General features: G+C 38.1%; 1 protein-coding gene across 4 annotated transcripts; it reads right to left on the reverse strand.

Annotated features, from left to right (window-relative positions):
- Positions 1–890: 890 nt before the first annotated feature.
- XIAP (X-linked inhibitor of apoptosis) lies at positions 891–21,832 on the reverse strand. Of its 4 annotated transcripts, none has more exons than XM_075720455.1 (7): positions 21,792–21,832; positions 9,467–10,373; positions 7,782–7,881; positions 5,831–5,909; positions 5,150–5,183; positions 4,061–4,285; positions 891–2,653 (listed from the first exon to the last, which is right to left on the reverse strand). In XM_075720455.1, exons 2-7 carry the CDS (start codon positions 10,338–10,340, stop codon positions 2,460–2,462), a joined length of 1,506 nt encoding a protein of 501 aa, XP_075576570.1. In that variant the 5' UTR covers positions 10,341–10,373; positions 21,792–21,832; the 3' UTR covers positions 891–2,459. The 4 variants fall into 4 exon arrangements, with proteins under 4 accessions (XP_075576570.1, XP_075576571.1, XP_075576572.1 ...); XM_075720456.1 differs by lacking the exon at positions 21,792–21,832 and adding an exon at positions 15,952–15,986; XM_075720457.1 differs by lacking the exon at positions 4,061–4,285.
- Between the last annotated feature and the right edge of the window lie 1,736 nt (positions 21,833–23,568).

A 23,568-nucleotide genomic window follows, 5' to 3' on the forward strand; every position in this document is an offset into this window, starting at 1 on the left:
GAACCTAAACCTACAGAGCAGTTATTTTGTCATCTAACAGGCTTTTAACCCTTTAATGTTCGTAAGTGATTAAAATCCGAACTGCTATTATAGCTGTATCTAACATTTATCAAAAAGTTACAATAAGGGATACAGTATACCTTTTAGAAGTTAACAAGCTTTAACATGAAGCATTTATGCTATTTGCTTGCATATTATTTGAGCAATGCGTTTGCTCTCCATTTCAGTTTAGAAGGTACTATTTGTGACCTACTTCCAGGCTTTTCTCAGACAGTTTACATACCATACTTACATCCAAAATCATCTCTTTACTAGGATTTAGTTTTGTAACAGTTCTAAGTAAAATTTGGTCAATCTCTCTCCCAGACAGGGCTGTGCCGAGCCACACGCCAAGTTCTCCCTCCAGCCTGCAAGTTGGATCCAGCTCATCCAGATAGTCTCTCTCACATGACTTAGGTCAAGGTTAGGTAACAAACCATCTGCTTAAGCAAGTCAGCATAACACGGCTGGCAACACTAACTAAACAAGCTATTTCAGGCAAGATACACCAGCTCATAGGCAAACTCCCCTCCTTTAATTTCCCTTGAAAAGTACAGAAAACCCTCCCTGTAAGTGAAAATGGGAGCTAGAAACAGGCCTGTCAGATTTGCCAGTCCATATCTCTCCTGAAAAATCCCCGAACGCATGAATTATCTGAAACACTAAACTCTTCACAGAGGCACAAAAAGGCAAAATAAAACCTCTCTGTGCCAGATTCTTCATGAATTTCTAGTCATCATGTATTCCTAAGAACCAAATTCTGATTTATTACAAAAAATAGCAAAATTAACGTATTTTAATCTTATAATTAACGCACTTTAATTTATACAAACAATAGATTTTATTTCCTCTCCAATTAAAATATACTTGTTATCCTTAATAACACTCAGGTTAAATTAGTAACAGTTGAGTTCCAAAACAAAAAAGCAACTGAAAGCAACCTTCTGTTATGATTTTTTTTTTTTTGCATGTCAGAATCAAATATGCTGATCAAGTAACAACTGGGTTGCACTTTTATTTTAAATATTCATAACATTACACCAGCATATAATCACAGCACATTTAAAAAAATAGAAAAAGTAGACATTAAATTTCTGTGTATTTGATTTAAAAATCACTTTTATCACGTGAAAAACTATATTCTGTATATTCTAAATATATTAGTGTGTAGGACTCATAAAAATATATACACAAAACATATTAGTAGCTCCACAAACTAAGGAAGTCACATAATTAAGCAGAGTGATCATAAACCAGCTGTACTTAAATACAAAGCTATGATACTTTTTTTTAATTGGAGAACTGATGATCAGTCCAGTAAGAAATAGTTTATTAAGTATTTTAAAGTGACCCTGCCTAGAACAGTTCTTAACTTTTTAATTTAAATGCTGCAAACTGACAAGAACAAAAATGAAAGATTTCTAACATTACTGGTGAATTATAAAAAAAATTTAAAAAGAAAGCATTTTCATGGAGATAGTGTTTAATCTTCTCTTATGAAAAAATAGACAAACAGAAGCACTGCAAAGTATTAGCAGATAAATGAGTTAGGATAATGCTAAATGTTAAAAAACCACAGGGGGGTGGAAATCGAACAATGAGCACCTTTTTGTGTAGGCGGCAAGCTTAAAAAGAGGCTGCTCCTTTCATGAAGGGCACACGGTACATAAAATCTCCTTCATTTCTGTTGAGTTCTCTCAAGGAATGAAATTAATGTACATTTAATATACAGAGGGGTTTTTGTGAAAAACGGATGGCTAAAAATAGGTTAGTGAAGCCAATTTATACATCTAAACCAGGAAAAAAAACAATGGGGAGACAGGAATTATATATCAAAACAGACAGACTTACAAAGTAACAGTAGCAAACATAAGGTGAAATATTGCAGCAGCAGGTTTACGCATATTCTCTGAATTATGTCACAACCAAAGTTACAGAAATAAGGTAACATTTTCAATCTTACATAACATTTTTGAGAAGCTAAAATCTCAGACATAATATACACGTATATAATAATTTTTTAAATTCACTTACTAATTTACAAATTTTACATTGGGTCAGACTCTTTATACAACTGTATTTGCATATACTTCAGTCATACAGAGTCCTCCCAAAGTGAAGCAACAGGATGATCACATAAACAAAGCTTTGCATTACTTAGGCTTTCCCAAATCAGATCTATGAATTGAAGTTACAGGCTATATACATTTACCTTTTAATATTGGTTTTTACATTAAAAAAAATTCATTTAAGGAAAATAATTTTTAAAATGTTAAAAGGTATGTAGTGTTTGACAGCAGAAAAATCTAAATACTGTCATATGATTACATCCTGGAATTAACTGCATTTTTTACATTACATTACACATATTTAAAGCAATAAAGCGGGAAACATTTGCATCCACAGTGCTGTATATTTCACTAATACATAAAAATTTCCTGTCTTTTCATAATATTTCTACGACACAGAGGGCATTCATTAAGTGCTTCAGCACATTCCTTACAGGCAACTAGGTGACCACAGGGGATGAGGACAACTGATATGTCTTTAGCCATACAGATTTTACAAAGCTTTTCTTCCTGCAAGCGTCTTAACTTCTCTTCAGTACTGAGATCTAAGGAAAACAAACACATAAAAAGATGTAAACGTACTTAGTACCACTGAATCTCTTTTTTTTTCTTTACACACAAGGACAAGGTTTTCTTCATATGATTTAAAGATCACACCTTTAAAAAGAAAACAAAAATACGAGAGCTAGGAAACCAAGCTGCAGCATGGAATCCTCTTCCACCCACCCCCATCTCATTACATCTCCCAGGCCAATGCAAGCAGGGAATTCAGCTATCTGTATCTGCAAGAGCTTGAAATATCTATAGAATTTAGAATATGCATATTTCAATCAGGAACCATTCTTTTCACAGACATCCCATTGACAACCTTCCCAAAACTTGTACAGAAGGTCAAAGAAAGGCTCGTTGATACTGGTTAAGTAATTTGGATTTTATTCTTTTTTCCAGAGAGTTTCCCCAATGAAAAGAATGAGGATGTGATTTCCTTCCCTGCCTCCATTTTCAAAATGCCCATACTTCAAAAGCTTTAAAATTTGTAATACAGAAGGAATCAATTTTGCATTGTACATTAGCTCTTTATTATTCCAGTATGCCCCATTTGAAAATGCAAACTTCAAAAGCCTTCCCCTGCCACTTGAGGAAAGCTCTGCACAGCCAACCACAAAAATAACGTCCATCTTCATTGCAAGTTCTTTTTCCCCCATAATGTCCAATAAAAATCCTATTTAAATGAGTGGGCTGGTAAGATCTCTGCCTATCATGCCACCAGTTGGTCTCTTCCCTCCATATGAATTCACCCATATGCTTGTATTAAACTACAAGTCTCCCAAGTTAGAAACCCTGGCTTTGGTCTATTTACAGAACGTACCACAGTGGCTTTCTGAGCGTAACTCACATGTCCCAGCATAGCTGGAACACGAATAATTGAAAAGAAACACCACCTAGAAGTACACTTTTTCTTATTGGCCAAGAAGAAAAATGCTTCTATCCCATGCAAAATTTTATATTGCAAAAAAAAATAGTCCCCTACTAAGATTTTTTCATTTTGAGTATACTGAATATTTGACAGTATGCTGCTGTGTCTATTTCATTTTGCCACCAGAGTCCCCACATCTGTAGTTATTCTTGCCTTTTTTTTTAAATGTCATTGTCACAATAATTTTGGCTTTTTAGTTAGCATGTGTAACCTTTCCCAGAAGCATGCTAGACTATTATTTCAATATTATACACTTCTGAGGTATTTGAGGTATATAATACCTCAAATATTTATAAATGCTGCTACGCTCAAATATTTTCTTCAGCTTTTTTTTTTATGTCCAAAAATAAAACTCTTGAATTTTAAGTTACAGTACTGTAACTTCACCTGAGTAAGACTTGCATCAGAAGGTAGTATAAACAGGTAACACTAAGATATATTTCCTAGACTAAAGAGCTGATACAAAAGTACACACAGAGGTTTTGTAATTGAATAAGCTCATCTTGCTCAAGTGGGATTTCACTTGGTTCTTCTTCCCTTCTATTTTCTTTTTGAGCATTTAAGTCTGCTACCAGATCCCCAACAGATGTGTGACTTTCTCCAGACATCTGCAATTTCTTTTCCATGGTGTTCCTAATCTCAGACAAACTGAAACCCATGTCTATGGCACTTTGTACCAAAGGATTCTGTAAGAGATCATCTAAAACAAGAAATTAAAAAAACACCGAAACAATTTAACAAGGATGAATCTGATTATCAGATGGTATTCACAATAGCACTCTAAGACATTTTTGCAAATATCTAGCTGAAGGAACTGTATTTCCAATTTGAGAATTTCGCCAGTTGTAAAAACTTATTTCCAGTTCTTCTGTTACATGTAAGTGACTAATTTCTTCTTTACTTAACAAGACTGTTCAAAGAGCCAAGTGTTTTAACCTAATTTTTACTCCTATAAATGAGCAGTGTGTGAGAGATTTCTAAAATAGGTTTTGTGTAACCACTCTTATTAGCAAGAGCTATCACTCCCTGGGATGAAGCTGCTTGACCATCCTTCCCTTGTTTGGTGTTTGTGAAAAACATTGCAGGAATGCGTAATACTGGAACACATAACAAGCTATTTAAGCTTTCTCAACTTCCTAGTCCTTGCCATTTAACAGGCCAATTCTTCCCGCCTTGTGAAAAGCAACAATGATTGTTTCATTTCAGTATTCTTTAACATTCATCCCACAGCACTACTAATTCAATACTTGATGCATACTTACTAGCTATAAAAATAAGACTGCATCCTATACGTACTTCTTTCATGGTTTACAATTTTTCTTTACAATATTTATCCAACCATGATTTGATTTCCCCTAAGAGAAATAAAATTCATTCGTAGTTGTTTAGAAGCAATGAAGCAATGGAAGAGTATCATCCAACAATTTGCCTGTCATGCTTTATTTAAAAATGTAATAGGGTTACTTTTAAAAATAACCATTTCCTTTACTATACATGCAAATATGGATATTCCAAAATAGGGGGGGGGGGCTTGCTTGGTTTGGGGTTTTTTCAAAACAGATACCTTTAGGAAGTATTGTCCCTTCAGCAGCTTCTGTCTAAAAGTGAAATATAAAGAGACAAAGTTACAATTCTAGAGAAGGTAGAAGGAAACCTATACAGTTACAAGACAGAAAATAGCTATTTGATCTCAGTTATTTTATTGACTAAAGCTATTAAACCTGCTCTGAACAACTGCAAAGGGATCAGTGTTTTGTTATGTCTTTCATATTGTTTTAAATTTTCATTTTATCCCATCTTTGCTGTAATCATATGTACATGATTCTTAGTCTATGGAAGAATTCTAAAATAATATTGGGTTTACTTTTCAGTGATTGCATACAAGTTTAACAATGCTCTACCAACAAGAAAAGAAACATTATCTACTTCACTTGAATAAGGAAATTATTCATTGTAAACCTTAGGTTCCCAGGCTATAAAAAAATAGCACTTGTTCAGTACCAAATATACAATGTATACAGGGTACCCTACCTGTGACCATAACCCAACTAAGGAGAACTGAGATCTATAAACCCTGAATGACAGAACCAAAACATACTTCGATGTCTTTCACTTTGTCAATGAAAGAAGCAGCAGGATGACTAAATGATATGCAGATAATTAGAAGAGTAACTTCATAAGAAAATTATGTTAAGATTATTTTCTTTTAACGAAATGATATTTGATTAATAAGCAAGACTCTTACCGTTGAATCCCTACATCCATCTCTTAAATGAACATTATTTATAAATTCTTGCCCCTTTTCCTTTCTCACAAATCTGCACCTATAAATGAAAATATTTAGTTATAATAAAACTGCATAAGAAGCAAACAAAAATTGACTACATTACTTCAGAAAGCTCCAATAAATTTCCTGCATCATGCAGAATGCTTGCTTTTGATATCTCTAAATGTTTAGTCAACATCGGCAATGTCATTTCAACATTTCTAAAAACATCTTATTCACTTCAGCAGTGCTTATCTTTTTCACATTTTTGGTGAAACGGAAAGCTAAAGAGTTGTTGGCCATGACAACTGATGCCATAAGTTTATAAAAGTAAACACTCCAATGAAAACCAAACCATTATGTTAAAATGTTGGTTCTTTTAGTCTTGTGCAATCAAAGAAAAGCAGTCACTGGTCAGGTGCCCTATGTGCTTTCTTTCAGTATTTTCCAACCAGCCACTGGGCAGAGCTCTTCCCTACCAGAGTATTTAGGGAATGCCATACTCCTCGACAATAGTTCTCTAGCTTCAGCAGTTACTTCACCTTCATAGTGTCCTGTTCATGGACATAGACAGCATGCTGCAAGACTGATACACTGCTACTGAAGCTGATGTGCAAACAAAAACTCCATGTAAGACAGTTAATGATCTGAAAGGAAGTAATCGAAGCCGATATAATTTAAGCAACCTAAAACCAAATCAAACTCATATAAGGAGGAGTGAAATGTAGCAAGAAAATGTGTCTTAACCATTCCCTGCACCAAGCCAAAAACTTGGAATGGCATCTCTTTCAAGTGGCAGAGACTAATAATTAAAAGCTGCCTGTACCACTATTGAGAAAAGGAACAGCTAATGCATAAATACTAACTTCAGGCTTCCAGAGAGCCTTTCACCACAGAAGACAAATTTGGCAGCCAACGCATAAAAGACATTGATTTTATCAATGTTATACAAGTAACTAAGTCTTTGTACTTGGACAGCTTTTATCCACCTGCAAGAAACAGTGAGTCATACACTATTCTTCCTTTCCTCAAGACAGATTTCAGACAAAATTGGCAGTCTTTCTAAAAACTAATTCTGGGTCTGGAATCCTCACTCCTTTAACATGCAGAATTTTGTTCATTCAATACCACTACTGACTTCCTTAGGTTTGTTTGCACCATGACGGAAGTTTAGTCATTTTGTATCCTGACATAAGTTACAAACTTTGGCATGTATGAAGCTATTAAAACAACAATTAGAATGTAGCGCTTGGATAATGAGGGAAAAAATATCAGTTACATTATTCACAAAACTTCACGATTCTGCTAGCTGAGACACCAGTTAAGGCCAGACACAGAAATCTTCTCTTCCCTTTAGTAATTCTGACAAACAAGCTGACATACAAAACAGCACTGACTTAAAAGTAAATTTATTCAGAAAGTACAATTTCAGGGCAACCTTTCAGACTGATCACCTCTAATGAGTTAGTTGTGCCCTCAACCTCTTGAGATTTAGTTCTATTTCTCACCCACTTTAGAAGAACTCCCTCCTGCCTCTCAAAGAAGACATTAGGTTAATGCCCTCTTTTGAGGCTTCCAATATAACATTAAAGCATATGTTGATGATTATACATGTAATAGCAGGACTACAGAAGGTAGAACAGATGGAACAACAAAAATAAGGACCCCATGCAAAAAATTCCTTAAAATCTTTTCTACTTATTGAAAAGGAAAAATATAAACCATGAACTGACATTCCTTTGCTGCCTACATGACAAAAAAGGAGAAGGAAGTGGAGGAGGGCAACTAAAAAAATTAAGTGATTTTCATAAACAATGTTAAGCCACAGTCAACCTTCCAAAACCTTTATTAGTATGCTCTGTCATTAAAACGTAATATACTGTAAGTAAGACTCTGACATGCAACAAGAAAACGGTAAAAAATACCCTACCCAGGAAACCATTTGGCATGTTGATCCCATGGGTCTTCATTTTCCTTCCATTCTTGCAATCCTCCACCACAGTGGAAACACATGACATGATCACCATTACCTGAGGAAACAAACGAGAATAAAGTTACATACTTCTAGGAGGCATAACAAGAAGTTTTCAACTAAATTGAACATTACATTGATAAGAAAAAATACTTATTTATTGATTAGCATTTGTAACTAAAAAGAACTGCATTTTCAAGGAGGACATAATACTATGATTGCAAACAAATGTTCAGGAGAGACTTGAGCTTAAAAACACAAACCAAGAGTCACATGAAATATTCCTGAATTTTATTTTAGCAAGTAATTATACAGATAAAAAGCAAAAGCTAAAAATGATCTATTATCAAATAGCTCAATCCACTGGTAAACATGCCATGAAGTAGTCTACCACAAAGAATTAAGGATGTTTACGTGCCTTTTTGGTCCTCCATTTCACCACTAACAGGCTCTATGCAGCAGTAGCATAACCGACTGAGGAGATCTTAGGAGAAACTGCATTCTCTCTGTTGCAGCACTATGCCTACCGTAATCAAAGACTGCGCCAGAAACTGCTTAGATACTGTGTTTATTGAAATGAGAGGAGGTATGGATAGATTTTTTCCTACAGAGCTAAATCATTCTCAGGCCACAGGAAACAGTTTTCCCAGATGTCACTTGAACAGCCATCGGGTCTGGTAAGCTGGTGCCCGTTTAGTGCACCTCCACAATACAGATCTCACTTGGCTGTGAGAAGCTAGGTACTTTTAGGAATCGAAGAAGAAATCAATAAAAGCAGTTCCACTGGGTACAAATATTGCCCATGTATCATCCATACAAGAATATATCAATGGTTTTATTTATGGCCACAAGTAAAACAAATGGAATCAGATTAAAAAGTTCTTCCAAGAGCTACTAAGAGAGAAGTCAATTAAGATGAGAGCAAGAAATTATCCCAGATAATCCCCCTTTTTTTATGACCTAATAATAGCAACACTTTGCACTCTTTGTACATCATCTCTCAGTGAACAACTTCAAAGGGCTTTAACGGCACTGTGCAATTCTATCTACTTGGGAAACCAATGCACAAAGATGATGGAGTCTTACCCAAGTCCCACACTACATGTCTAAGAGTAAAAGCTCTTCCACTTGAGTCACTGTCTTCATAAGGCTTTTACAGTAGGCAGTAATGGTATTTGCTAGTTTCAGGTGTCCGAATGCTATGATAATGCAAACACACGTTAACTAAATAAAATGGCACAAAACCTGGATTGTCTTGTTCACAGGCTCCTGTACGGGCCACAAGCCCGCTTCTTAGACCTAAGGTAGATATCTGGAGGACAGATATCATTTTTTAAAAAGTATTAACTTCAATAATTGTCATTGTGAAAGATGTATTATGAGGGTTCTAGCAGGCAAGGAACACACACTTTGATGTTTTACTGCTAAAAATGAATTTATGACCAAGTTTATACTTTGCTATTAAAAATACTTGATATAATGTATATCATTTTACACAAGAACTATGAAAAGTAGTTTACAGTGTAAAGAAATTCTGGCAAATCATTCCATATTAGAATAACAAAAAGCTTATTTTTTCGTAACAAGACACTCATATAAAATTTCCTTGTAAAAGATACTAGCCATTTTAAGGTCTGGCTTACCTATGCTATAGAACCCAGCTTCAGCAAGTTGCTCCTTGTCAACCGGATATATCCAAGTTAAAAATGTTTGTAAACGATTTCCATATTTTGCCATAGACGGATTCCTTGGATGCTCTGCATTGTTCAGACCACTTCTCCCAAGCTCAGCAGGAATAGATTCACTTGGAACATTTCCAACATCCCGGCCCAGGACAAAAAAGCATTTGGGAAAATGCCTCTTGTGTTCTGACCAAGCTCTGTCATTGGGTTCCCACATTTTCAATTTTCCATCACAACAAAAACATGCCACTTGATCACCAACACCTGTATAATAGAATCCAGCATTAGCTAATTCCTTTGGTGTCAACTGGCCATTGAGGGGCCAGTTGTGAAAAGACTTTAATCTTGTCTCTTCGCTGCACATAGCAGGGTTTTTAGGATAAAAATTATCTGACATATCCACAACCTGCCTAGTTCTCAAAAGGTAATCTGCCTCCACATCAGATGGGTCATCCAGAGTACACGGGAGGGCTGAGTTGCTGGAACCATTTTCAGTTCTACGCTGGTAGTTCTGGGCGAGAGAATGCATGTGATTTTCCAGAAAAGTAGATTCAGTAATAAATTTGCAATCTGGGGAAAACTTTTTGTGTGTCTCAACTGCAGAATCCCCAGGCGTCCATCCTTCAATAGTTGTATGGCAACTGAAGCACTTCACTTTGTCACCTTGTCCAGTATAAACAAAGCCAGCTCGTGCTAGTGCTGATGCTGAAACCGGACAGCCAAGTGGAAATTCAACAAAAGTTCCGAGTCGGTAGTGTTCCTGTGCCCATTCCTGGTCACCACCAGTGTCTGGAGTGGCACAAGCTTCTGAGTTACCTGGGCCATTACACGTCATCTCTTCATAAGTAGGGCTCTCCTTTCAGATTTCCTAAACAAAGATTAAATGTTTTAATTTCACAGACAGAAGGCTTCATCATACCCATATACAAGCCTGGAAACTGGCTAAATTAAACTAGCCATCCTTTATGTATTAAAATAATGTCTCTTCCTCTTCCCTCCCATCTCACCCTTGCCTGCCCCCAAACATGCAGAGGCAAACACCAAAGCATTAAAAACAAAACAAAAAATCCATAAAGAAAGGCAGGAAGATCATGAAGTTTTACAGGCCAATAAAAATACCTGGAAAGCATACAGGTTTATACATTTATAGCTTTAAAAGCATGTTCTACTTCTCAACAAACAAACATCGAAAGAATGAAATCAACAAAATATTTAACAAAAGCTCTGGGCAAAACCCTGCCAAAAGGCTTCCGAACCTGAAATACGAAGTTACTGAATTTAAAGTACTGATCTAACCCAGACTGCATTTGCAAGATTTTACAGCCCAGTTCTGAAACACAACTATCCTTATTTTCCCCCATACTGGTAAAAGCATCATCAAAAAGAAGAAAGCCTTTAGGCTTGTGTTATATTGTGAGGACATACATCTCAATTTTCCTTTTGGCAAAGTATCTTGTGAAATAAACTATCAGATGTTTCCCTGGGGCATTTTACCAAAGTGCTGTGCGCTGCTTTTAAGATCAGCACCTTGGACTACCCGGCACTAGCGTTCATACCCAGCACACTCCTTCCACTTTCCCATGCCCTGCCTACACTCTCCATCAAAAGTTCCCGCGCTTCTGCCATCACCTCAGCTTTTCCTCCCTTCCCTCCCTGGAGGAATGTCATTCTCCTTAACACTTGTCCCACATGCCTCTTCCTGCCTACACTTTTCCAGGGTGAGTACAAACTACTAGTCCTGCCCTGCACCCTTCTGCACCAGAAGGCTGCTAAGAGCACTCAGACAAGCCCCTTCTTTCACGACGATGAAAGCAAGCAACTTGGTTCCCGCAGGTCCTGTGCAAGAACCACAAATTGACACCGTCATCGCCTTCATCCCAAGACGGATGAATCAGAGCACAGTAAAAATTCATGTCTTGTCCTGACAAGTGCAGTGATATTACTGACTTAGAAAGTCTTCGGTAAAACACAGGCTACTGCTGATACACATCTCCAACTTACTCCTTTATTAAGTGATAAATTAAATTATGATGAGGCTGCCCAAACAGACTTCTTAGCACAAAGCAATAATAATTCAGCAATTAGCAAAAAGAAATGCATATAAGGAAGAACAGAATATGTATTTATTTGAGTAAGTGCCCTCCTCCTTTTTCTGTATGAATCCCGAAATGTATCTATTTCCACTCCTTACCTTTATAAGGTAGGCCATCAGGCAAAAATTTAGCTTCCTCAACATGCTCCTTCCTCAACACCTGCATTACTATTGACTATACTTTCCGTAAGGTCAATGCAGATGTGACAATTATAATAATTGCCTACATAATACCAGATTTAGCTTCTACAGGAAGGACAAAACCTTTTTTAAAGTTCAGAAGGGGGAGGGGAAAATTAAAATGACTACGCACTGCAGGATCGCTGCATCCTTTGCCACGATGACAAAGATAATTAACCTATAAGCAGGTTGAGAAAACATGATGTTTTGACAGACCCAGCATGCTTGCTTCACGTAATCATGGATACAAGACTACTTCTGGGCACCAGCTTTAATTCCTTCCGTAAGTCAGTTTGTGACTAATGTAATGACACTGGAAATTATACTGTGGTTTTCTGTTTTAGCTTAGCAAATTCAAAAATAGCTTCTGAATAAATTACATTGACTGACCTACAAATCTGACCTATATGCTTGTTTTGACTTTGAAGAAGAAAAAAAAAAAAAACCCAAACCCCAGTAATTACATGTAGTAAGTAATATGAAAGCTGTCACAATACGTGGGTTTTTTTTAATATGCATATATATATAATCGAAAACAATCAATTTTTACAACAAAAGTTTAAAAGTTCATGTTTATTTCCTTTTAAAAATTTTAGATCCTCTAGGACCGTTTCTGTAATGATCTCAAATGACCTTATGGGTCTATCATCATTACTAGTACACTGCATTCATAGAATAATTTGTGTTACTCAAATACTGTTAGCTGCAGACTAATTTTCTTATCTGCATGTCTAAAAGACTTTCTACAAGGTGGCAAACAAAGCCTACCTCACATCCTTCAGAGATTCCTTTCAAAATATACATTGAAAAAACAAATGCACATCCTTTCAGTGTATGAATAGCAGTTTAATCTTCATTTCTATTTTACTTATATAGAAATGAGTTCAGAAACAATGAAAAAACAACTGTTTAAATTTTTACATATTAACCATTTTTATTTTATATTTACTTTAAAATCAGAATAGAGCTTCTACATCCCTCTTTGATCTGTTGCATACAAAATAACTGTAGCAAATCAGAGATGATCTACTCAGCTATCCTCTGTAATTTGCCCTCCAGGGTCCTTAGTGAAATCAGACCAAAGTTCAAATCTGACAGATCTCAAGAATTTACTGGAGGTACAAAGATCACCCTTCGTTTGCACTTTTTTGTTCCTTATGTCATATGGGGTGACCACATACTACAATGATGACTATGATACATGAAGTTAAAAAACAGTTAAGAGAATTAATTATGCCCCCACTTCTCGTAAACTACCTACACATTCTAAGCACCACTTAACCGCTCCGTTATCAGAACTCATCTGAAAATCTGCCATTCTTAAAAAGAAGTCTCATATGCATATGCATATTCATAAAGCAGTATCATATGCATAAAGAATAAAAAATAGATTAATATATACCAGCTGCATATAGATAGATAGATATAAAACTTCATTACAACATGAATGCACAGCTTACTGTAAGTCATTATTTTTCATAAGCTAAAGAAGATATTTTACCAAAGCACTTTGAACAAATATTGTATCTTAAGTAAGGCCCAGATTCTCCAGTGCCCTCTGACAGGGATGATCTTCAAATCATACTTATGCTGCATGAGCAAGCCTGGGTCTTGCAGTAGTTTTCAGGACTCTTTCACTAAAACTCTCCCCCTCTGACATCAGAAAATTTGACACACCTCATAACTTTTTTTTTCAGTAAATAAGCTGAAAACTCTGAAAATTTTTATTTCATGCAATTGGCAAACACCTACTTTTTAGATAATTTCATTCCAAAGACCCCACTTCTTTCAAAGCAGGCTTCATTTTTAGAGTGCCTATAAGCATATAACGTTTAATTGTGCATTTTCTCCTCTTCTCCCAAAATAACTTCTCACCTTTAAAAATATAGGCTACAGAACTCAAAATATCACGTAGATGGTACATGTCTCATATGACAGACTTTCCTAACAGAAATAACAGCATGAGTTTTAAACTGTTACTTAGATCAGTTTGTATTAGTTTTACTCCACTTACTCTGTTGATCCTCTTGGTGTTTCCTGGAAAGATGTGTGTGTGTTCTAATGACACTAAGGAACAGAGAAGGAAACACTTGAGCAAAGACACAAAGAGGGAAGGAAGAGGATCAAAGATTAAACTGAAATATTAGAAATTAGGATGGAGAGGACATTCAGGTAACTGAGATGTTATTTTTCAGTTTTAGTGATTATTTCTAATTAACTGTGAATGGTAGGCAAACATAAACTAACAGAACTACCTAAAATTCTGTATCTGTACCACCCTCAACTGCAATGGAAATCACAGGATAATGCCTTTCAGCCAGATCTAGCAGCAGAAAAAAAGAAATCTCTGTGTACTGTGCTGGAACTTCTAACAATTGGGGAAAATATAATTGGAAATAAGCATTAAGTTAAAACTAAAAAAAAACCCCTATATGTAATGCATTCATCACTCAGAGCATTGAGATTGATGTCTTTATTCTTTCAAACAGTTTTCTCTACAGTGCTATGAATACTTCAGTACACCTTCTGTTAACACGGTGAATAAAACAAATGCCCTCAACATGGAAGATAATTTGATTATCGACATGTTTGGATTCTCTGGAGGTAAGCAATCTATCTCCATCCTCACAATCGAAACAGCGTGAAAACCACATACCAAAAGAGCAGTAAGTACTGACAGAAGGTCCAATCACCACACATCAAATCTTTACTATGAAGTAACTGTTTCAAATTGTATCAAGCACATTATTTGCTCTTGATCTTTTGGAGCAGAAAGATTCAACCATCATCCTAGAAGCCTCTCAGAACCACATCTAAATACTGCAATGACAGAAGCAGGACAAATCCCTCACGGGTATTTGCTAGCTTTAACAACACTCCATCCACATCATGAAGCCCTTTTCTTACGACAGCCCCTCTAAACATAGCTTGTTTACATTTCAGTATAATTTTATCTAAGAGAAAAAGACATTAACATATTTATTAAGCAGAGGCAAACTCTTCGCCTGTGTAAGTATTGCTTTAAATACAACATTAGTACTACTTTAAATGCAACATCAAGTTCAATTGTTTCTATTTCAAACAACCATTAAAAGCAACTGTTCAAAATGTGAAATTAAAACTAGCTTAGGTATAGTATTTCTACAGAAGTATTTTAACAGTTGCCTTACTCCAGTTAGTTGGAGTAATGATTTAGAACAATATCCTGCACCATAACAGTACTCAGACAAGCATTAACTGCATAAGAAAACTAACTGAAGGTAAATTTTTTAATGGTTTATGGCTAAGAAACGGAAATTAATAAAAAGCAGCCAACTAACATGTACTCAAGACTTTACAATACATACCAGCAGCAAACCTGAGTTCAGAGAGTATACTTTATGTATACAGAAGTTAATTAAGCCTTTCTGCATAGATTTAATTAATCATATATGAATTAAAGGTAGAAGGTCCAGCAATGTTAAAGTTCCTCTTCACTTATAAAACCCAAGAGATTTTTTTAAGCATTACTGAGGCATTAAATATCTTCTTATATATGCAGTAACTAAACAAAACCTATTTTAGTCTGAAAGACTTCCCGAAGCTGAGCCAAGTTTAATCCTCCTTTTAAACATCTGAAGGTATTTGTCACAAGACATCTCCCACTTTCAAGCTAAAGTACCAATTTATACAGTCTATCGATTACGTTTCAGAAGAAAAAATAACAACAAGAATTTATAGCAAAAATGTTAACTTATTCAAAATGCAAAACTGTACACTGTGGTTTTGCAAGCCAAACATGTTCAATTCAGCTTTAAAAATATTAACAGGTATGATTTTATGCAAAAATATGACATTATCGCATTACCTAGATCTGAAATGCTTCAAAGGAAAAGTACGGAACCTGCTTTTCTCTTTCAAGTATATTTTATTAGACATGATTATTTCCATCCTTAGTCCTCAAACAGATTGGCATTATAGGGAGTTATTTTTAATTCTTCCACATGACGAGCATGGCAGTAACCTCCAAGTCAGGAACGTACTTCCACAGCCTCATGCTCCTGACCAAAGGGTACATAAGGGTGGAGCTTTTACTGCTTGACATGCTGACTATGAGAGCAATGTTAGTGTTTACTGTTGACTGAATTTTGAAATGTGAGAGTAGTGCACCAAGCAAATATCAAACAGAACATACTGTACCAGCTGACGCACAGATTATGCATATGTCACTTCACTGAATTTCACTTTGTGCCTGCTCAGCTGCAATCAGATCAGGGAAGGTACATGCTGCTAACTGAAAGCGTACATATACAGATTAAAACCACAAGAAACACAGTATTTATTTAAACAGTGTTTACAAATCCTAGCATATTTACATGTAATTATCAATAGCCATTTTTTAAAAAAATTCTGCTTAGATTTTATTTTATAAAGAGGGTATGTATCTACACAACTCCTTTTGATTCAGTGCCAAAGCTTACATAAATCCATCAGCTCAGCTTCATTTGTCTGTTGTTCAAACAGGTCCTACTTAGCTTTCCATCAGGGTTTATCATCACAGGAAGTCAAGTCAGCTGCTCAAGGTTTTAGCAGGCTATTAGATGCTCCTAATTCTTGACTCCAGTCACAAAGACTTTTACACACTCTCCATCTTAGAAATATATACAACCAGGCCAATAGAAACATACCATTTTGATTTTCATATTGTATTTTTCTTCATGAAGAAGTCATATGGGTATGCAATAAAGCAATAAACAAGAACAATGGATCCATGGCAGTGCTCTCAGTAGGTAAGAGTGGGACAAATTCACATCTGCCAAGGGCAGAGAAAAAAAAAATTGTCTTTGTGAACTTGGAAGATGAATGCCTTCGGAAGAACTTTAGCTGTATGTATGAGAAGGATGGAGTAAATACCAGCCACTATAGAAAAAACTGGCATGCTATAGACTAAGTACATGGTCCTACAGAGATGTCAAAACTCAAACATAAGACATAATCAGTTAGGCCCATGAATGAATGTATAAACCAGTGTTATTCAAAGTGACCAAGATAGACAAAGGACTAAAGGTCTGGAGAAAATAATTTTAGCTCTACCACACCTTGCTACATGTTTAGTACAAAGCAAAGTGTGAAAGAGATGTTGGCATTTTTAATTTGGACACAGGAAAACCTATCTAAAGCAAAAGTTTAGTTCTGACAGCTACTGCCACTGAACTGAATTGCCTACAGATGGCAGTACCTAAAAATAAGGGTGGGGGAACCAACCCCCAAAAACCAACAAACACCACCAAAAAAATCCCAAAACCAACACAGGAAAAATCCTACCAAACATCAAGCATACTGAGAAAGATGGAAAGAGACTAAAGGTAAAAGTAGAGAACAGGAGAGCCAACACCAAGAGCACAAGACTTCAAATAACCCACCAAAACAAAACTGTAAAAAAGTAAGAAGCAATCCTGATGGTCTCGAATTTCTCTGGCAGTTCCAGTAAGATATATGTTTTATTCATGGCATAAACAGGAATATAGTATTTTTCATGAAAGGCACTGTACTCCTGTAAATCATACAAAAGTCTGTGTATGATTTAGCTATCAATTTTTAATTACAAGGTCACTTGAATTGTACCATTTCAGCTTATTGAGACTCTGTAAGTATTCTTTCAGGCAAATCATTGGGAAAGAAGAATTTTTACATTTCTGGCTTTTTTCCCCAAAAAAAACCTTAGGAAAATCAGCCTATTAGTTTTTCCATCCTGTTTCCATATTCCCTACCAATATCTTCATTTGCTTAATTATTCTACTGTTCCCCCCTCTTACAAAAGGCTGCTTAACCCAACTTGCTGAAAATACATTTCAAATTCAGTACTACAACACTACCATAAAAAGGGAAGAAAAAAAAAATCAATTTTTCAAAAGATTCTTCATTTCTGTATTACACACATTTTAGACTTATAATTCCAGTGATAGAAAATCTGCATTTAATATAATTTATATAAAAAAGGTTGTATTTATTTCTAAGATGGAGAGTGTGTAAAAGTCTCTGTGACTGGAGTCAAGAATTAGGAGGATCTAATAGCCTACTAAAACCTTAAGCAGCTGACTGACTTCCTGTGATGATAAAGTTAAAACATAAAAATTGACTGCTGTACTATTAACAGGAATTTGATTTAGCTTCAAGTTCTTCCTCAAGAAGTTGAAACTAAACTTCCAGAACTTTTCCCTCTAATAGAAAACAGCTTGGAAATTGTAAGTAATACAATTTGAAGCATACTTCCATCCATGAAAGTCTACCACTACATTTTGGGGGCTATGCAAGCTATGCAGTTCCTACCCTCCTAAAAGTAGAAAGGACAAGCTACTTTTGTAAACTACGAAGCACATCAGCTAAATAAACAAACAAATAAATAAATTTTTTAAAGTTTAAATGTGTGATTATAAAGTGTATCACTATAGAAATATAACAAAGAAATTGTTTACAATGAGGGTGGTGAAGCACTGGCACAGGTTGCCCAGAGAGGTGGTAGATGCCCCATCCCTGGAAACATCCCAGGCCAGGTTGGACAGGGCTCTGAGCACCCTGCTCTGGTTAAAGCTGTCCCTGCTCACTGCAGGGGGGTTGGGGTAGATGATCTCTAAAGGTCCCTTCCAACCCAAAGCATTCTGTGATTCTATGATTCATTCTAAATGTAACCCCTAAAAGTTGAGTTACTGCTCTTTTGGTTAAGAAACAAAAAATTATCCAGTCAATGGGGGTATTCTAAGTAGAACAGCCAAGAGTAAAAAATGCCTAGCAAAACCTGCAGTGCCCTGGGATGCATCTCCTTTCCCAAGTATGAGCTGTGCTCCAGCTTTTAGCATTACATCCGTTTACAAATCATTTAAACTTATAATTGAAGAAAAAGATGGAAAAAGAGGGTGTCTTTTATCACGAAGACATAATGATATGGAACTTTAGCTACAGCAACATGATTAATGCCACAGCAAAACTGCAGAATCTTCTGGATTCTAAAGAACGAAGTTGTAAAACCACGCAAGTAGAGAGCCCATCACCTCCTGCCTCACCCACTGGCGAGGATACTCACTTCCACCCAGCTAATACTCCCGAACACACCAGCGGTGCTTAGTTCATTATTCACATTCATTTAACTGCAGCCTGATGCAGAAGCAGCATCGTGATACTTTCTGGTATCATACCATGAATGTTCTGCCATTAAAGAATGAGGTGAATTTGTATATATATTTTTACATACACACACACACACATATATGTACGTATAAACATACACAACTCATCATCTTGCAAACTTGAAAAGCTCTCTTGAATTATCCTCTATATTTTAAGTGTGTCAGGAAACTGGAATGACCTGGGGATTAATTCTAATTATAATATTGTACCAAGAGTGAAATATGAAAGTTGCACCTGTTGAAAACATTCTGCTTGCCTATTTAATAAGAAACTCCAAAACATAGAAGGGGAAGGACAACGAACTGCAAGGTATGTGCAGCTTCATTTTACATCTTATATGACAGGAGTGACATTCAATTCAAGCTTTGCAGTGTGCCTTCTTCAGTGTTAACATACTTTCAACCTTCAAGCACAGCTACTTTTTTTATATTCAAAAATCTTGCTATTTCTGGAGCCTGACTTTCAATCATCGTGTTCAGAATATTTTGGATTAGAACTCTGCAAGACAGGCCACATGTTATGAAAAATAAGAAGCTGCAAAGGACTGTACGCTCTTAAGTCCTGAAACAAATAAATGCAAAGGGTGCTTACAAAAGTTTTTCCCCAAAGAAATTAGTATCCAATCAGACCAAGTTTAGTAATTGATTAATCAAAACAGATACTGGTTTCATTTTTATTTTCCACCACTCTTTAGAACAAATTCCAATATTTACATTCCTGTTGATAGAAAAAAACAAAGGTTAAAAATTTTCCTTTTCACATAACCTTCAGCACAGTTTACGAAGGCACAACTCCAAAGCTATGATTAAAAAAAAAAAAATGAAAATTCTATCCTTTGGCCAAGAAATACAAATTAAAATATATTCTAAAGTTGAAAGAGTCTGAGGTCAGGGAAATTCAGATGTTTTACTGAAACTAGCAAGGGACATAAGATTGGGGAGACTCCAGAAGATCCAAAGTGAGCAAAACAAAATCCTAGAATTAAAAACTAGAGGACACAAAAAGGGGAATGACTGTAACAACAGACAGAATAAGATCCAATGATCCAGCCTTCTCTTCTCTCTCCTAGGACATTCTGCATCTGATTATAAATTGGATTTTCTGAAACTCTTCAGCTCCCTGCAGCTGCCTAGCCCACCCTGGGAGGACAGCAACAGACGCAGAAGCACTATCACAGGTACATGGAGGCCTGAAATGAAATCCATCCTCATACTTCAAACGAGATATGAACACACCTTTTCTTACTGTTCTGATAACAAATGCAAGTCTGCCTCGTATGAGTAGGAGCAGCTAAACAGCAACCCTCATCAGAATTCTTTCACTTTTGCTGCTAGTTACAAAGTGCAAGGTCAGAGGAGATACAGAACAATTATTAACTTGTTCATTTGCCCTTCTTGGCCAATGCTGTAGGTGCCAAGTTTTCTACGGAAAGTAGTTGCGTGTTCTTTAAAGGGCCTCAAAGAAAACTGCAAAGCAATCAAGTAAATAGCAAAATGAAGCACTTAAGAAAATAAGAAATATCCAAATAAAAGCTTAATCAACAAACCCATCCTATGAAAGCTTGCTTTCTTAGAGAACACTTCACTGTTGTTTTCTCTGTTATGTGGTGATTTATTTCAAGATAAGCAAAGAGTAGATTAAGTTAATGTATATCATACTGCTCTTTTTTCAGGTATTAGATTAAAAAAAAAAGTATTTGACAAAAAAAGTTGTGGGTTTTTTTTTTTTTTTTTTCCGGGGTCGGTTGCTTTTCCTTCCAAGCTGGACTACCGTAAGATCTTGTAGTTTCTAATTGTTCATTTAAGAAACACAATCCTCCCACTTAGCTATACGAAGTAATAAAATTGGAACGTCAGATGTAGCAATGAAGGGATAATGAAAGCAGTTCTGGAAAAATATCTAAAACCAGTTTCAAGAACAAATTTATACTTTTTAACAGATGCAGATTAATAACTGTTAGAATGGACAGAAATTACCAAGACTAATTATAGGGCTTCTATGAGGAAGACAGGAGCATCAGAGACAGTAGTACAGAAACAGAAATACACTAACTGTTAAAGAGAAATGTATCAGCATAAATACATAGCCTTTGTGCAAAAGAGAACTACTTGTACTGAAGTTTGAATTACAGCTGAAAAAAATAGGATCTGAGTGAACTCCTTCCTGAAGAATTCTTAATAACTACCGAATTCTTACCGTGGAAAACCTGAACAAAACTGTATTTTTACTACCAAGAAGCAGAAAGGTCATTCTAGAAAGTGATGGCTCTATTAAAAAAAAAAAAAAGAAGCAGTGGGCAAGGGCAGACAATATTCAACTATGTTCAAAAGAACCAGAGACGGCCACAAAAGTGCGTATTAGCATAGCAAATTTTTCTGTTCCTTATGTAACGAGAACACAACATTAAACGCTGTATTCAGAGGAAAGTCGCTTGTGGGCCTTCAAGCCGGCAGCGGGGGCACGGAGGGCAGACCCGCCCGGAGGGGCCGCCGGCTCCGGGGCTGGGGTCGGGGGACCCGGCGGGGCAGGCCCGGCCCGGCCCCGCAGCTCAGGGCGGAGGGGCGCGCCCCGTTCCCATGGCAACGCTTCCCCCGGCTGGCGACCGCCGCCACCGCCTGGGAGAGGCCGGGGCAGCGGCGTCCCCGCCAGCCCTCGGGCCCCCCGGCACCCTCTGCGTGAGGGGCGGGAGGGCCCCGGGCAGCGCGGAGGGACCAAGCCCCTGCCCCGCGCGGGGAGCCCCGCCGAGCTGCCCGGGGCAGCGAGAGCCGCCAGAGCTGGCAGCCGGGCAGCCCGTCTCGCCCACAGCCCCGGGGTACCGACGGCCACGGCCACGCCCGCCTGACAACTCACCGCGCCGCGTCCCCCTCCTTGCCGGCACCGGCTGCGGGACCAGCTCGGCAGCCAGCGCACGCCGACAAAATGGCGGCTCCCGGCAGCCTCTCCGCGGCGCGGAGGCGAGAGGGGCGCGGCGCCCCCTGGCGGGCTGGGGGGGCGCGGCAGGCCGGCGCCCGCCGGCGGAGGGAGGGCGGCCCGTAGCGGCAGCAGCCGGGGAGCGCAGGGCGGCAGCGCCCGCCGGGGGCCCTCCCGCGGCCGCCGCCTCAGCCCCGCGCCTTCTGCCGCCTCAGCCGCCTCAGCCGCCTCAGCCCCGCGCCTTCTGCCGCCTCAGCCGCCTCAGCCCCGCGCCTTCTGCCGCCTCAGCCGCCTCAGCCCCGCGCCTTCTGCCGCCTCAGCCGCCTCAGCCCCGCGCCTTCTGCCGCCTCAGCCCCGCTCCTCAGCCCCGCTCCTCAGCCCCGCGCCTCAGCTCCTGCCGCTTCTCCGTCCGCTCAGTGCCTCAGCTCGCACCGCGCCCCGGCTCCGCGCCGGCCTGGCCGGGCCGGAGGCTCCCTCTCCTCCCTCAGCATCTCCAACAGCCCCTTCATTTCACACCATCTTCTCCAGACGGCTTCTGCTCTGGAGCGTGCTGATCCCAGCGCTCTCCCCGCCCTCACCCCTCGTCCCCGCGATTACGGCTCGTTACGCCTGAGCTCTGCTGAACGCGGGGCTCCCAGGCGGCCCGGCCGCCGCTGCTCCGCGGGGCCGCGCGAAGCCGGGGATGCTGTGGCCGGCCAGCTGACGAGACCGACGCTAATAAAGCCACCAGTTTGGCCTGAATAAGGTGCGGTTCTTAAAAACCACCTGGGCTGAAAGATGACATGACAGTGCAGTTACTTATTCTGAAATCTAGACTCCTCTTCACTGGCTGCATAAGGGAATTGAGAAATCACCTACCAGACACCTTCTGAGTACTCACAGAAGAGGCGGGATGCCTACCGGCAATACCTCTCAGTACAGCTTGGGCTGTATTATAATTGCTTTTTAATCTTTCCTTATAAATCATAGGGATATTAAAGCAAAGCAGGTAGTGCTACTTATTAATAAGTTTGCCAGGGACTGGCCTTTTTTTTTTTTTTCTTAAAATCTTTGGATTTGTGTTGTCACTATAAATTTCATTTATTTGGACTAGAATTTTGCAAATCAGACAGAAACCTCAGGCTACTTTCTTTGGTAGTTATAGCCAAAATCATCTAATCATTTTCAAGACTAAGATGGTGGTTGTGCAACATTAAAACATTCCATTACCCTTCTTCTCTTTTTTAGAAACTCGGGTGCCCTCATGATTGATCCAACAAATCTTAATGCAGCCAAGATACTTGGCTTTATGTAGGGGACCTGCTTCCTGCTAGCCTCAAGAAAAGTCAGCTACTTGGAGTAATGTTCTCAAACTTTGTTGGTTTTCCCATTGTGCACATGATCAGTAGTGGCTTACTTTTTTTCAAATCGTATGTCTCCAAAGACTTGTGGCAGATAGTTTGGGACAATTTCAGGAGAAGCAGTCTAATTATACAATGTGCCAGAATGTTTGCAGATTCCAGGCCTTAGACTGAAAGCCCTTTCAGATAAGGATTATTTCTCACTTTATGTTCTCCAGCATCTACTAAGAACCCAAATGGATTCAAAGCTTCTACTTATCATAAGTAACTATAGTAATTTCCATTACTATAAGTAATCAAATAGCAACAAACTCCCTTTCGTCTATTGGAAAAAAATCATCATGAATATTCAGTAATCAACAACAATACTCAATAAC

Source organism: Pelecanus crispus, chromosome 13 (assembly GCF_030463565.1).
Source record: "Pelecanus crispus isolate bPelCri1 chromosome 13, bPelCri1.pri, whole genome shotgun sequence".
In the NCBI taxonomy this organism is placed as follows: domain Eukaryota; kingdom Metazoa; phylum Chordata; class Aves; order Pelecaniformes; family Pelecanidae; genus Pelecanus; species Pelecanus crispus.

Coding starts and splice junctions, on each gene's coding strand:
- XIAP (XM_075720455.1), bottom strand. CDS start 10,340: ATGACGTGTAATGGCCCAGGTAACTCAGAAGCTTGTGCCACTCCAGAC. Junction 4,286..5,149: donor AGGGACAATACTTCCTAAAG/GTATCTGTTTTG, acceptor TTCTTGTTTTAG/ATGATCTCTTACAGAATCCT. Junction 2,654..4,060: donor TATTCAATTACAAAACCTCT/GTGTGTACTTTT, acceptor TGTTTTCCTTAG/ATCTCAGTACTGAAGAGAAG.